This window comes from Falco naumanni, chromosome 11 (genome assembly GCF_017639655.2).
Source record: "Falco naumanni isolate bFalNau1 chromosome 11, bFalNau1.pat, whole genome shotgun sequence".
In the NCBI taxonomy this organism is placed as follows: domain Eukaryota; kingdom Metazoa; phylum Chordata; class Aves; order Falconiformes; family Falconidae; genus Falco; species Falco naumanni.
Genome location: NC_054064.1, coordinates 31,912,934 through 31,926,402, shown reverse-complemented (window position 1 = coordinate 31,926,402; position 13,469 = coordinate 31,912,934). Strand labels below are relative to the sequence as shown.

The 13,469-nt window shown below is 38.9% G+C and overlaps 1 protein-coding gene across 6 annotated transcripts in view; it reads right to left on the bottom strand.

Annotated features, from left to right (window-relative positions):
• PATJ (PATJ crumbs cell polarity complex component) overlaps positions 1-13,469 on the bottom strand; it is a 157,164-nt gene that overhangs the window by 123,824 nt on the left and 19,871 nt on the right. For all 6 annotated transcript variants that reach the window (XM_040610070.1, XM_040610071.1, XM_040610075.1 and 3 more), the window contains exons 10-14: positions 11,715-11,803; positions 10,334-10,466; positions 9,919-10,053; positions 2,876-2,952; positions 347-403 (exon numbers count right to left, since the gene is read on the bottom strand). In XM_040610070.1, the coding sequence (XP_040466004.1) occupies positions 347-403; positions 2,876-2,952; positions 9,919-10,053; positions 10,334-10,466; positions 11,715-11,803 (491 nt within the window). The remainder of the gene's footprint in view (positions 1-346; positions 404-2,875; positions 2,953-9,918; positions 10,054-10,333; positions 10,467-11,714; positions 11,804-13,469) is intronic.

Genomic DNA, 13,469 nt, shown 5'->3' with positions numbered 1-13,469 from the left:
AGAGAAAAGTGCCATGTAAAGTCTGCCCTGCCCAAATGGATCCCCTTGTCCCTGAGCCACGATCACTGTGGCAAACTCCTCTGCAGGATGATGACATTGTTGAGTACTTTCAACCTCTGCCCCATTCTGTAGTGGCTTTCAACAACATGGATGTGTGTTTTAAAACATTAATTTGCCCATGCTACCAGAAGATAAGTAGAATATTGGCAGCCTTTTCTTTGAAAAGTGAAATAGAGTCACAAAGACACAAAACTTCTGTAACACATCAATCTGGAATTGTATCATGCCCTCCTAGGATTACTCTGCCAACAATATACCCTGAAGGAAATCATCATGTAAGTCATACCTTTGAGTACTTCTGGAGCTCTGAATCATCTGTAATGGGCATATCCACATTCACAACCTAAAAATTGTACGTGATAATATTTTTCAATAGCATGACAATAAAGACTTTACTAGAATGATGAATTCTGACAAAAAACTGATGAGCAAAATAAACTGTACTTAAAACAAAGTCACAGTGATGCAAAACAATTTAAAACAAATGTTCGAGAAATCTTTCAGACACAGAACATTTACAGCTAGGAGTATGGTGATTATGCACTATTAGCAGGCTCCAATATTATCCTGTTCCTGAAGCCTGAGTGCCAATTTTAGTCGAGTTCAGTAATCCTGTATAAGCACAAAATGCCATTATGTTTGACACAAATATCCAAACTGACTTGCCAATCAGAATTTGAAAAGTACGATAGCTTAAGTTATTACTTCAGGCTATAGTACATCCATCTAACATCTAGACTAAACCACCATCTTCTGCAGCATGTTTCTAACATTGCTTGAAATACATGAGTTTAATTACCAAATCTGATTGCAAAGTGGATCATATAAAGCAGTGACAAGAAATCCCTTCAGTATATCTTTTTATATATATATATATATTAATAAAATAACTATGCTCACCACCAGTTTTCTTGTACTGTTCTTCCTTAACATAATATATTTATCTTTAACCTTAGAAGGTTATTTACTCCAATTTTAAATGTAGTAAGATGACATCCGTGGTGTACTATGGCCCAGGGTTGGAGTTTAGGGCACTGAAGTTTAGTATGTTTGGAAAGATTCCTGCACTTGGTAGATTTGGAAAATATACAGCCTTGCAAAAAATCAGGAAACTTCAGGCACCTCTGGAAAATTCTAGTTTAACAAAGTATCCATGAAACAGTTCTAAGCCTCAGCTTTTTCTTTTGGATTAATTTTAAACAGGGCGTTCAGCATCTTGTTTTCCAGTACCAAGGGTATTTTTCTTGACAGACAGAATCCATTTCACGTTCATTCAGTTGTAACTAAATGAATCTATGACTGATAACTAACTCCTCAGCTTGACTGCTCACACTTAGGTACCTGGCAACAAACACCAGAGTCATACATCCCTGCACTGAATTCCAGAGTCTCTTTCTGTTTCAGCAAGATCTCAGCTCCTTCCATTAGTAGCACAAAGGATCAGCAACACAGAAGCCATGAGTGACACCAAACCCTCTCTTCAAACAGCTATTTCCACTGAAGAGAAATACTTCTGAGAGAATACTCAAAGTTGTAGGCACCTTTGCAAGGTGACTTTCTGGGAGCTGAGTGTGGGAGTGAGGTTAGCATCAAACTGGGACTGCACTATCAGGCTGAAATTGAACTAAACGCTGTTATTGAATGCAGCCAAGCAAGACTAGAGATAGGTACAGACGACAAGAACTGGAAGAACTGAAAAATTACTTTTACAATGGGATGCCACAACAGTTTCCTCTATTATTTAAAAGAACCATTTGTTAACAATTTCACTCCTGACATTTTACTGGCAGCAGCTAAAGAAGAACTGGAAATGGACAGTTTCACGAACTAAGAGGGTTTTCCTCCTCTGTAAGAAGTGTGATAGTGCTAAGGGAAGTAATATTAGACTCTTGAAATGTAAGGATGGGAATACCAAGCAACTGAAGTGGGCAGCCAAACAGATTTATTGCATCATGTACATAATCTTACACGAACTTCAGATCTTAAAGGAGTGCTAATGGAAAGAAGAGAAGCAAGTTTCTCAAGGCAATTCTTAAAGCTACATTAAATCTTCCAGCGAGTGACTGGAACGATGGCTACTCCAAGTGGTAAAAGTAAGTGTCTCTAAATCAACTGGACAAGCATTGCAAAGAAAAACAGGGCATTTTCTTGGTGGTGGTGAGAATTTTTTAAGTCTTCGGAAAGAACACTGGCTGGAGTCTTTTATCTGTACTCAATGGCTAACAGCACTGAAAAGCAGTAGTGAATTACAATTTCAGTCAACTCCTTATGACAATTCATCAAAACAATCTTTTGCTTGGCAATTATTTAATATGAAGTGAAGAAATATCTAATAGACACTGGCACCACAAAGTTAGACTACTGTGAACTACTTCCTATTTTCCTAGCATGTTCGAAAATCATTCTTTCATTCTCCTAATAAAATTGTAAAATTCTTCATGAAACACAGGAGCTCTATCCTGAGCCTTTTTTTCCCAGTGCACAATAAAACAAATAGATCATAAATGAAATCATAAAAACACCACATATTTTAAGTGGCTGCTATGATGCAGATTTAAAAGGACAGTTGATTTTCTTAAATCACTGTTCCTGTCTAGTATCTGTGTAACAATAGTATCTATACAAACAATTAAAACAAACCAACAACCCCTCATTGTAACAGTCTTACATTTCAGCCTTGATGTTACAGGAAACAAAACTTGATGTTACTGATCTGTTCCAAACACTAAACTGTTCTATAAACAGCCTGTAATGCTAAGCTCACAGATCTGTAATTTAAAGAAATAACATACATGTTTATTGACATATAACATACCATAACTTCGTATTCGGGTCCCAGCAAGTTTTCCCACTTGGATTTCAGCTCATGTACTGGAGGGAGCGGGACTCTTCCTAAATATAAAAGTGAATATTAAATTTACCAGCATATTGTACATTCAGAAGTACGTTTACTTCTAAATACTTCAATAAAAATTCAGTGTAAGTAAAAGATTAGAGGGAATAATCCCAAAAAAGGAAGTGCATTAAGACGAGTCTATCAAACAGTGCAAATCAAGAACATCTTTCTTAGGAAAACAATGCAAAATGTCAGCTACGTCTAACATGATTTATTCAACTGAGAAGCAGAAGAGGTGATGCTTGCATTGATGAGATGTGAGTTCTGTACTGTATAGTACTGTAAATAAATCATTCTTTCAGGCTGCAAAACAAATTTCACATGACTCCATAATTTGTTGCTATAAAAATGCTTGCCACTCCAGGGAAGCATCATCTCCCACCAAAATGAACCCCCTTATGAAGTAAAACACCTGACAAGATATTGCTTTTATCAAGGGGCTGTGTCAGCACAATACAGTCACAAATTTTATTTATATATTTGGCAGGTATAAAGACTTGTCTAGTTTAATTAGGCCAGTAAGTAACATGAGCTTTAATATAAGCTCCAGTTCTAAACCAGTCTTCCGTGGGAACTTGGCTATCTTGACATTTATATCTTTTCAGCTTTCTAACTTATGCAACCAAGGCAGTATTACATTCATGTAAGACAATTTGACAGAGCTAGACAGCATAAAATGACTGGCTGCCCTGCATTTGACCTCATCCAGAAGCTCAGTGCACATATAAAGTTCCAAGCCGAAGCAATGTTTAACTGGTAAGAATCAAGCTCTAAAGCAAATTCCATCTAGCAGCTACAGCAGCAGCAACTAGGGTCTGAATTACCGAAAACTGGGGGTTTTTTTCCCCTGAATGACTGCAATAGTTTGTCAGATGTCTAGACAAGGCACAGACCACTTAGTATTGCTGATGTGTTGTACTGAAATTTAGAATGTAAATCACAACCTCACTATACAAGAAAGACACTGAGGTGCTGGAGCACGTCCAAAGAAGGGCAACGAAGCTGGTGAAGGGTCCTAGAGCAAAAGTGTTATGAGGAGTGGCTGAGGGAACTGAGGGTGTTTAGCCTGGAGAAAAGGAGGCTCAGGGGAGACCTTGCTCTCTACAGCTGCCTGAAAAGAGGTTGTAGTGAGGTGGGGTCAGTCTCTTCTCCCAGATAACAAGCAATAGGACAAGAGGCAATGGCCTCAAGTTGTGCCAGGGGAGGTTTAGAATGGATATTAGGAAAAATGTCTTCATCAAAAGGGTGGTCAAGCCCTGGAACAGGCTGCCCAGAAGGGGTGGAGTCCCCAACCCTGCAGGTACTTAAAAAACATGCAGATGTGGCACTTAGGGACATAGCTTAGTGGTGGACTTGGCATTGCTGGGCTAATGGTTGGACCTGATGGTCTTAAAGGTTTTTTCCAACCTAAACGATTCTATTCAATTTTGGACACAAACTGATGAGTAAAATACCTCAAGGGGGGAATTCTGAAGATGCCAAGAGAAGTTCAGAGCCTACCTACTAGCAAAAGCCAACGCGAATGGGATGTCAAGCTGCCTCTGCTTTCAACACCTTTGTAGCATGCAAAGATAAAAGATGAACTTTGCAATACTTCCTCTTTACATCAATTCATAACTTTGAAGTTTTCTGCTCATTAAAAACAAAGATTTAAGTTAATTTACACCACAACATAACCTATCGCTGTACCTCTTCCACTAATGTTCTGTCAAGCCAGATAGGCAAATTCTGTCTGATCTGACACTGAGAAACCACACTCCTGAGAGCCTAATATTTCACTTGGAAATATCCAGAGCATCTTTAATCTATAGGCTCAAGGAGGTACAGATATTCAAGGACTCCAGCAATTCAGCTATGTATTTCCTGTCACCAAAAAGAAACCCCACCAAGAATAATAACCTAGGTTTGTAAATACAGTCCACAGTTCTCTCTGAAATACATTATCTACTTAAAATAAAAAGGGGGGTGGGGGGTGGGTGGGAGGGAAGACAAACTGTCCCAAAATTCTGAGCTGTGAGTTAAGGGGTTTTTCCTCCATTGAAATTTAACAGAAGTTTCCAACGAGAAGTCGTCTTCAGGAGCCTTGTTATCAAGCGCAGATGGATTGCTACATTCACTTCCCAACTATAGCAAAAACAGAACACCAGTGAGTTCTTCTACTCTTTCTACTTGCAGAAATACTTAGGGACAGAAATTCTTTAACCTCTTTTTGTGCTATTACAAAGTTATAGCATGAACACACAAGACCTAAGCACCTGCAATCCCCTGTGCAGCCAAATATAGATTTTAAGGTTCACAAGGAGTAATGAATCTTAGGGCCAAGCTCGAAGTTCAGTTCAGTAACGGTAAACTGTGTTCAGCTGGCTGAATACAGATCTTTTTGTCACTTCTAAAACACATTACCAAAATCTATGAGTTGTTCAGAGCAGGTGCTGATGCATGTCTCCACTTGAAGTTCCACTCCTTCTTTCTTTCAAACACACTTTGAAGTCTTTGCTTGTAACTTCCTCAGAACTGTGGAAATGTTGGCTGGAGGGATTTGGATTAAATATATCCAATTCCAATGGTATCACCCAATTCACTTAAAAAGCTCCTTTTTCCTCAAACAGCTTTTTCCACATGGCAGCTAATAGGAAGTTTCTTTCTAGTCTCTCATCCAGCTGGATTTCCCATGACCTGAGATATGTACCATGCCTTCTATAATGTGCAAGGCCTCAGAAATGAAAACACTTCTCAGAGACAGCTTTCACTAGCAACAACTTTCAACATATTTAGCCTGCCCTTCCATACAGTTTTTCATTTCTAATTAGAAAGCATCAAGAATAAATCACAAGTGTATTGTAAAAATCATTCTTCCTGGTCAAAATTACTGGCTTCTTCAAAATTGGGATCTTTTCTTCTTGCAAATTCCTTCTGGTTTCACAAACTTAACATACAAGGATGTGTACTGTGCTCTAGTGCACTTCATTAATGCACTACCTGTATTTGCCATACTGTTGGATATTTTTCCCCCGCCGTCTTTAAGCGCCTGACTAGCATCACCACATCTTTAGGTTTTGAGTAGTGCTACAAGGCAAAAGAAAGCAGTTTGGCCCAGACTGCAGTCTTGCAGATGCAGCTGTTAAGTTAATTGCCTCTAGTCTGCTAGCAGAAAGTTTCAGGCCTCGTGCACATTGCATCCTAAACCATGTTGCCTTTGTAACAGAACTGCTTAAGCACGGTTTTGCCTGGCCAGAATTACTATTTAATACCTCTCCAGGAAACACAATTTAATAAGAATTTCACACAACTAAGCTTAAAGGGAAGTAATACGTATTTTACAAAACGTACCTTTTACATTAAACTTCTAAAAGCATTTCCAGAGTTTAGTCAGAACCTTAAATTAGCAGTATTTACTTTAGCACCATTATAATGAAGTGTCCATCGCCATGTCCAAAATAAGCACCTATCTTTGGAATTTAAACTTGGCCATTAAATTCTATTCCAAGGTGAAATCCTATATATGTCATATTTCAGTATGAGTAAAATTTGCAACTAAATACTTCAACTTTGTAACAAGAGATACACACACACACACACACACTTTATAGTTGCATAAAGCTTTTGCAGAACCTTGTAACTTGAAGAGGTTTTTCACCATGAAAACCTGCAGTTTAATCAAGCAATGATACTTGCTTACCATTGCATTAAATGTTTCTGATTCATTACTCAGTTTCAAAGCCATGCCCGCTGCTTTAGCCTGCTGGCCTAAGGAGGACCAGCACTGCTAGATAGTATCAAGGGCAGTATCCAACTGCAAACGAATATCTACAGTGTTTAAATTTTTATATCCTAAGACACACTGCGCATACAAACACATTACTCTGTATTATCCAGGCTAATGGGAGCTTGAATACACGGGAGAATAGAAAAATCACATAATAAACTTGTTACATGATGCACTGGGGAATGGAGTGCAGAAATACCACACTGGTCCTGCAAGGAATCAATATGGGTCCAACCGGCAGCTATAGATTCCAGGCAATGAAGTCCTTGCCAGACCCAGGTGTATCTGCACCATACTCTGCAGAACCACAAGGAAGGGGATTATGAGATTTGCACAATGCTAGAATCGAAGGGGAGCCACTCGTATACATACAACTTGATTACAAACTCCTTTTGAAAGCAAGAGCTTTTGAGTATTTATGGAGAGGCAGTGGATTCACATCAAAGCAGTTTGGGTCTGCTATGAAAAGGGCTCAAAAATATCAGCAGAACAGGGATCACTAAGGCATATCTACATAAGACACCTTGAGACTACGAGTTTGTTAACTTCAAGCCAGGTAAAAGCAATTTTAGTTCCCAGCATAAACTGATCCTGGCATTGATATACCATCTTTGCACAGCTCTAGGTATTAGGTTAACAAATGCCTCAAAGTTCTCTTTGCATCAGGGCAGACATCTGCAGCCTGTGACACAAAATAACCCAATCACAAGTAGTCAGGAACTGACAGTGATATGGTTCACTTCAGTAAAAAAATAAATACTTTATGCACAGAAAGTTCCACAGTAAGAAAAGGCCTGGCTAAGTGACACAGGACAGCATGTGTTGCTCTTTTCTAGTCTCTGTCATTGTGAGCGTAAGTCCCCTTGGCTCTTCTGCCTCTAAATACATTCTGCTGCTAAGTCCTTAAGTTATTTGTCCATTGTAACTACAAATCAATATATGCTTTTCCATTCATACAGCTAAAACAATGCTTTGATAACCTCACATCTCAGCTACTTAACCACCTCTGTTTTGGCTTCCTATTTCTGGGAACATGCAAAAGTCACAACAAAGGATGTCTGGTTACGAGGCTTGGACAGAAAAGTAAAACAGAATGGAACATAGGAGCTGCTACATTTCTCTCGTTTCCAGGTTGTCTCTAATACTGACAGATCTTCCACAATCATAGCAAAATTGTTATTCATCGACAGCCGTAATTCAGATTCCTCTGTTACATCTACATATCTTAAGAAACTACCAGGCATAAGGATAATTTATGCTGACTCCAACACAAGCTGTAGAAATTCACCCAGAAGTTCCTGTAGAAGAGCCCAGAAATCTGTAGGGGAATTGAAGCACGCCTTCTGGAAAGACCTCCAACACAGATTCAGAAGTCAGCTACAAAACAAAGTAATCCATGCCTTTGTGATCTGCCCCTATGTCCAACTGCCTTTGCTGTTAAAAACACATGCCTAATTTGAACTCCTGTCCAGCTTCCGATTCCAGTTATCAGGTCTTTACACCTATTGTGCCTTTGCCAGACTAGAGATTCTCATCTGCCTGCATACGTGTGCAGTCAACAACTTCCAGTTCAGCTAGTAAGCTCGGGACAAGCAAGCCAGAAATAGCATATCTAGAGGCTGAACTCTCGTTTCCAAGAGTAGCATGGGAGGAAGCAGTATGCAGCAGTATAAACACCACAAGGTAAATGAGCTGGGTCTGGAAACCAACAGGAAGCAAGGAGAGATTCATTGTCAAGTGGGGAATCTCACAGGAGGTGGACATATAACTTGTGTTATGCCTCCTACTTCTCCAGAAAATGTCAATGACCAGGAGCACTATAAGCAGGACAAGCAAACAGGAGCCAGTTACATGGCAGGTGGCACACAGGTGAGACAAATGTTCATGGAAACGGCCTCTGTCTCATTTGTGTGGAAAATGGCCTACAAAAATGGAGACATTTCACAAGACATGGTCCCCTGTCCCTGCTGCTGCAGCTACCTCTGGTCCTTCATCAAGCTCTACCCTGCCAAAATTCCTGAGGGAAGATGCTGCAGCTCAGGTCACAGGTTGTAGGAGACCAAGTCAAGCAGCTTGGAAGAGGACTACTGATGAAGTTATTGCAGTGCCAAAAGAGGAAACTGCAACAAATTGGCATCAGAGACGATGTACAGGAAACCAACAGAATACTTTGAAAAGACTGCAGATGCCTAAGATCTGCGAGGGCAAGAAGATAGATGTGACTGAGGCAACACTGGAATGGGAAGTAAATGTGAACTTTTAACAGTTCCACCTCTAGATGCTGCTCACCTAGCAATCTGGTTCAGGGCCCTGGCAGCAGAGGAGGATGGACAGATCTCTGTCAGGAGAAGATTGCAGGCAGCACACCTTAGGTCATCAGAGTAGGACCAGGGCTAGAAAGAGGAATCGGTGAGCTGGAGGCATTCAGCTCTATAGAGCTTATGAGATTAATTCCAGAGTACTGAGAGGACTGCACCCTCCACTGTCTATAATCTACAAAAAAATGCCCAAATCAAAACATGGCAATCAAAGGGGGACTGCTAATGACTAGAAAAGGGCAACTTAATGCAAGGACAAATACCCAGAGAATTTATAGGGCAGTCAGTCTCACCTTTGGCCCTGGAGAGATCATGAGATGCTTCCTTTTGGAATCCATTTTGGAAGACATAAAGTAAGGTGGCAAATCCGGAACAGTTAATATAGATTTGCCAAATAACTGATCAATCTGATTGCCAAGATAGCTATGTGGATGAAGGGTGTAATACATCTCAACTTTACTGAAGCTTTTGACACCATTTACCTCAGCATTCTCATTTGGAAACTGAGGAAGCGTGGGTTTGATGACTGATAAATAGGCTGAAAACAAGACGGCTCGCTGGGATCAAAGACAGCATTAACCAATGGCTTGACAGCTAGTTATGAAAGAAGGTCAATAGCTGCAGGGCCTAACAGCGCCCTTCATCAGTGACATCTATGATGACACAGAACACTCTTGGCAAACCTCATTTTGGGGACAGAGTGGGGTGGAAGATTTGATAGATCTAACAGGTAGAGCTTTACTTTAGAGCGACCTGAATAAAAAGCATTACAGAGCAAAAGCTAAAGACAGAGTAAGCCACGACAGCCCATCAGTATTGAAAATGGATTAAAGACAATTCCAAAGACTCAGAAGAGACACTGCAGATATCCTACCCACCTGTTTTATCTAGACTTTGTTTCTTTTCAGTTTGAGGATTATCCTTCTGTTCTTGGTTTTCCTCATTCTTAGTGTCCACACTAGTTTCAGTCCCTACAGCTCCAGGGGACACAAAGACTGGAACAGTTGGCTGCACTGTGAAAACAGATGAAAAAAAATAAATTATATGCTGCAAAATATATCAAGTAGTAACACCATGTCATGAACCGATTTTTTTTTTTTTGGCTACACACGAGTTTGCACTCAAATTTCCTAAATCTCTCATTTATGTTTCTTTCCATTCCTCCCCAAGTATCCTTTTTTTTTTTGTGTGCCCTTACAAAAATCTAGGATTATGTGGTATCTAGTCTTAATTGTTAAATTAGGTAGCTGAAAATGCAGTGAAAAATAAAATCAGTTGCTAAAAAAATATTACCTCTATCTGTAGCTCTTTCTGAGGAAATAGTAGGTTTCCTCCTAAGTAAGGTAAGGCGTACAGTCTGTCCTGTATTACGCAATGCCTCTACCACTTCTTGGTTGGTATAATCCTGTATATTAACTCCATCAACCTCAAACAAGAAAATCAGATAATATTAATTACATTACATTACATTCTTATGCTGTACCATACACTGTAAGCAACATCCACATTATTTTGTGCAGAAATTGTAGGGTTATTCACCCAAGACAGCAGTATTTGCAAAACAATCTCATTAAATCAGTTACATTTCACTAATTAGATAACATTTTCAAAATGCATTTTAAAAGGAAACACAACAGTAATTTCTTCTGTCTTCACAGGGCAACCACAAAACAGAATTTACTAATCTAAGTATGCACTGATTTTCCCCCTACAATTTTTTTGCTTACAAAAACCAGCTTGAGTAGTATTGTGAATGAAGCTTCCCAGCGAGAGCAGTCAACCTAGAACTCTGTTCAGTTCATTATCACTGTTAGTTCTTGCATGGATTTTTAACTTGCCCCACACAAGCCTATACACATAACTGTTCATATAATCCACAACCCAATTCTTACATTAAGTCAGATGTTTTAATTTACAACCAAAATACTCTGTTCACCTCACTGTTAGATCATGCGCCAATAACGGCTTCAACTGCAAAGCTGCAGACAAAAGCACAAGGTTGTTATCAATTTTTGCTCTCACAAAGGAGAAACTGACTTTGGAAGGTCTGGCATAGTGCACATTTAAAAAGTAATTTAAAATCGTATCTCTATAAATATTGTATCTTAAAAAAAAAAAAGACTATGTAATTCATTCTTGCTTGCACTGTGAATTGGCTATTATTCAATTCACTGTTATGCAATGTTTTTTAATTTTTCTGCACATTAAAGCTTAGGGTTTTAAACCTAATTTGTGACTATTAACATTTTGATTGTATCCACACTACGCTACGCAGTCATTAAGGACCATTAAACAGTGTGCCACATCTTGCAAAATCTTAACCATCCTCAAACCATTCAATTCAAATAAAAGCTAATGCTGCTCATCTTTACTTCAGGCCAAAAGCCAACATTCTCCACTCTGAAATATTTTAATACAAATGCTTGCCTCTTTCATAGTTAACTACTATTTACTACTACTTTGAATACAAAATAATATTTTAACCACAGCAACCCAAAGCTCATTTCTGTTACAAATCTACCTAAACAAATACGAACCACCAAATTATTTCCTCTGCAAAGTACAGAACGTTTAATTAATTTTAGGAAGTCTTTACTACATTGCTCTTTTAACACTGAGATGTGTAATTAAGTATTAGTTCTACAAAAATATATAAGCAGACTATTTTACTTACAGCAACAATTTTGTCATGAACATGTATTTGGCCATTGTGGTCAGCAGCACTACCAGGTATTATATTTTTCACAAAAATCCCTGAAGATTCTGTTGGCAGGGGGAGGGGAGGAAGAGAAACAAGTCACTACATTAATCCAATTTGTTTCTTTTCTTATTAAGCTTTTTTAATTACAGCCTTTTTCACACACTTCTGCCTGCAAAGTTATGATTCTGTAAACTGCCAGTACTTGCACATGACCACTCACAGAGCTTGACACAGAATGACTGAGGATCTCTGATGGAAAAAACAGCATGGACACACTCACCTGTACAGTGACCTCAAAAATTTTCCCTTAAAATGGCTCACAAAAGGCCACCTCCTCCATGGATTCATCCTTGTGCTTACCCAGGCTTTAAACCACAATCACTTAAATCCATGCTGCATTTGATTTCAATAGGACTACCCAAGCTAGAAGTAAAGTATGTGCTTAAGTACTTTGATCAGGACTTCAATCATCTTATAGCTAAAGAATTTAGTACTTTAAATCTTAATGGAAAAGGATTTTTCTTTTTTTTTTAAAAAAAAAAAAGAAACAGAAATCAGAAAAGCTGTTCTTTGTAATATTTGACGTTTAATTATTAATTCTAACTTCTAATTAGCACACAAAATAAAAACAAAAAACAGTAAAAAAAAACAGTCATCCGTTGAAACAGTAACCCTTCCCTTCCACAAACTCCTGTAAAATACAAGATGCTGACCTTTAATTCTACTGAATCTTGACACTTCATCCATCCTTTTCTCAATGTTAACCTTCCTCATACACCTGCCCAACACAGTTTGCCCATGCTCAGCAAAACTCCTCTACCAGTGCCTCAAACCCAGCATTTCCTATTGTCTGACATGTACTCCTCCTCAGCCTAGTTCCCGGTGCTCACTGCACTGGCCTGGGATTCCTGACCAGCAACAGTAGAGAATCTCTTGGGAAAGAAGAGGGCTGGAAAGCAACCCCAGCTACACCACGTTCCCAGAATACCTTCTTGAGTCCCATGAGGAAGGGGAAGGGATAAAAAGCACTACCCCTTTGTGTAAAATCAGATATTCAGTTGAGTCCATTTTAAAAATATTATCATTTGTGGTAGAAATATTGGAAAGACAATTTAGCAGCTCTAATTTAAAAAGGATTTAGGAAAAAAAACCACCATAAACTGATTCCATGTCCCGATATCCCAGCATAGGTATTTTAATCTGTTCCCAGAGCTTAGACAGTGAAACAGCCATCTGCCAAAGACAGTACATCATCCTGTGAAGTTGGCATACACACCATGCACAGCTAAGATTCTCTGCACCTCTTGCCTGGCAGAGGGATGGACTAGTTAATCTGGCTGATCATTTCTACTCTTAACACCTACAATTCATTAAACAAACAAAAGTTGCACGCTGAGTTACTTTGTACATACTGAAGCTGCCATTGAAAAGTTAAGGCAAATTGCAGACATCTGATACTCTCTTTCTGAAATTCTTCTTGATTTGTGTTATCTGAATTATGCTATATACTGCTGGGGCAAAATAAGGAACAGTGTGGACAGGAACTTGACTGTTGGAGTCTGTACATGCAGGAACTTGTCTGTTACAGTTTAATGTCTTGCACAGTAAAAACATAAGCATGTAAAATTCACAGTCCAGCAGTCAAGTGGGAATTATTTTTTTAAGTGTATTACAACTCCAAAAAATGTTGTGGCTGAATTTCACTTTGCAGCCAGTTCTCCATCTTCA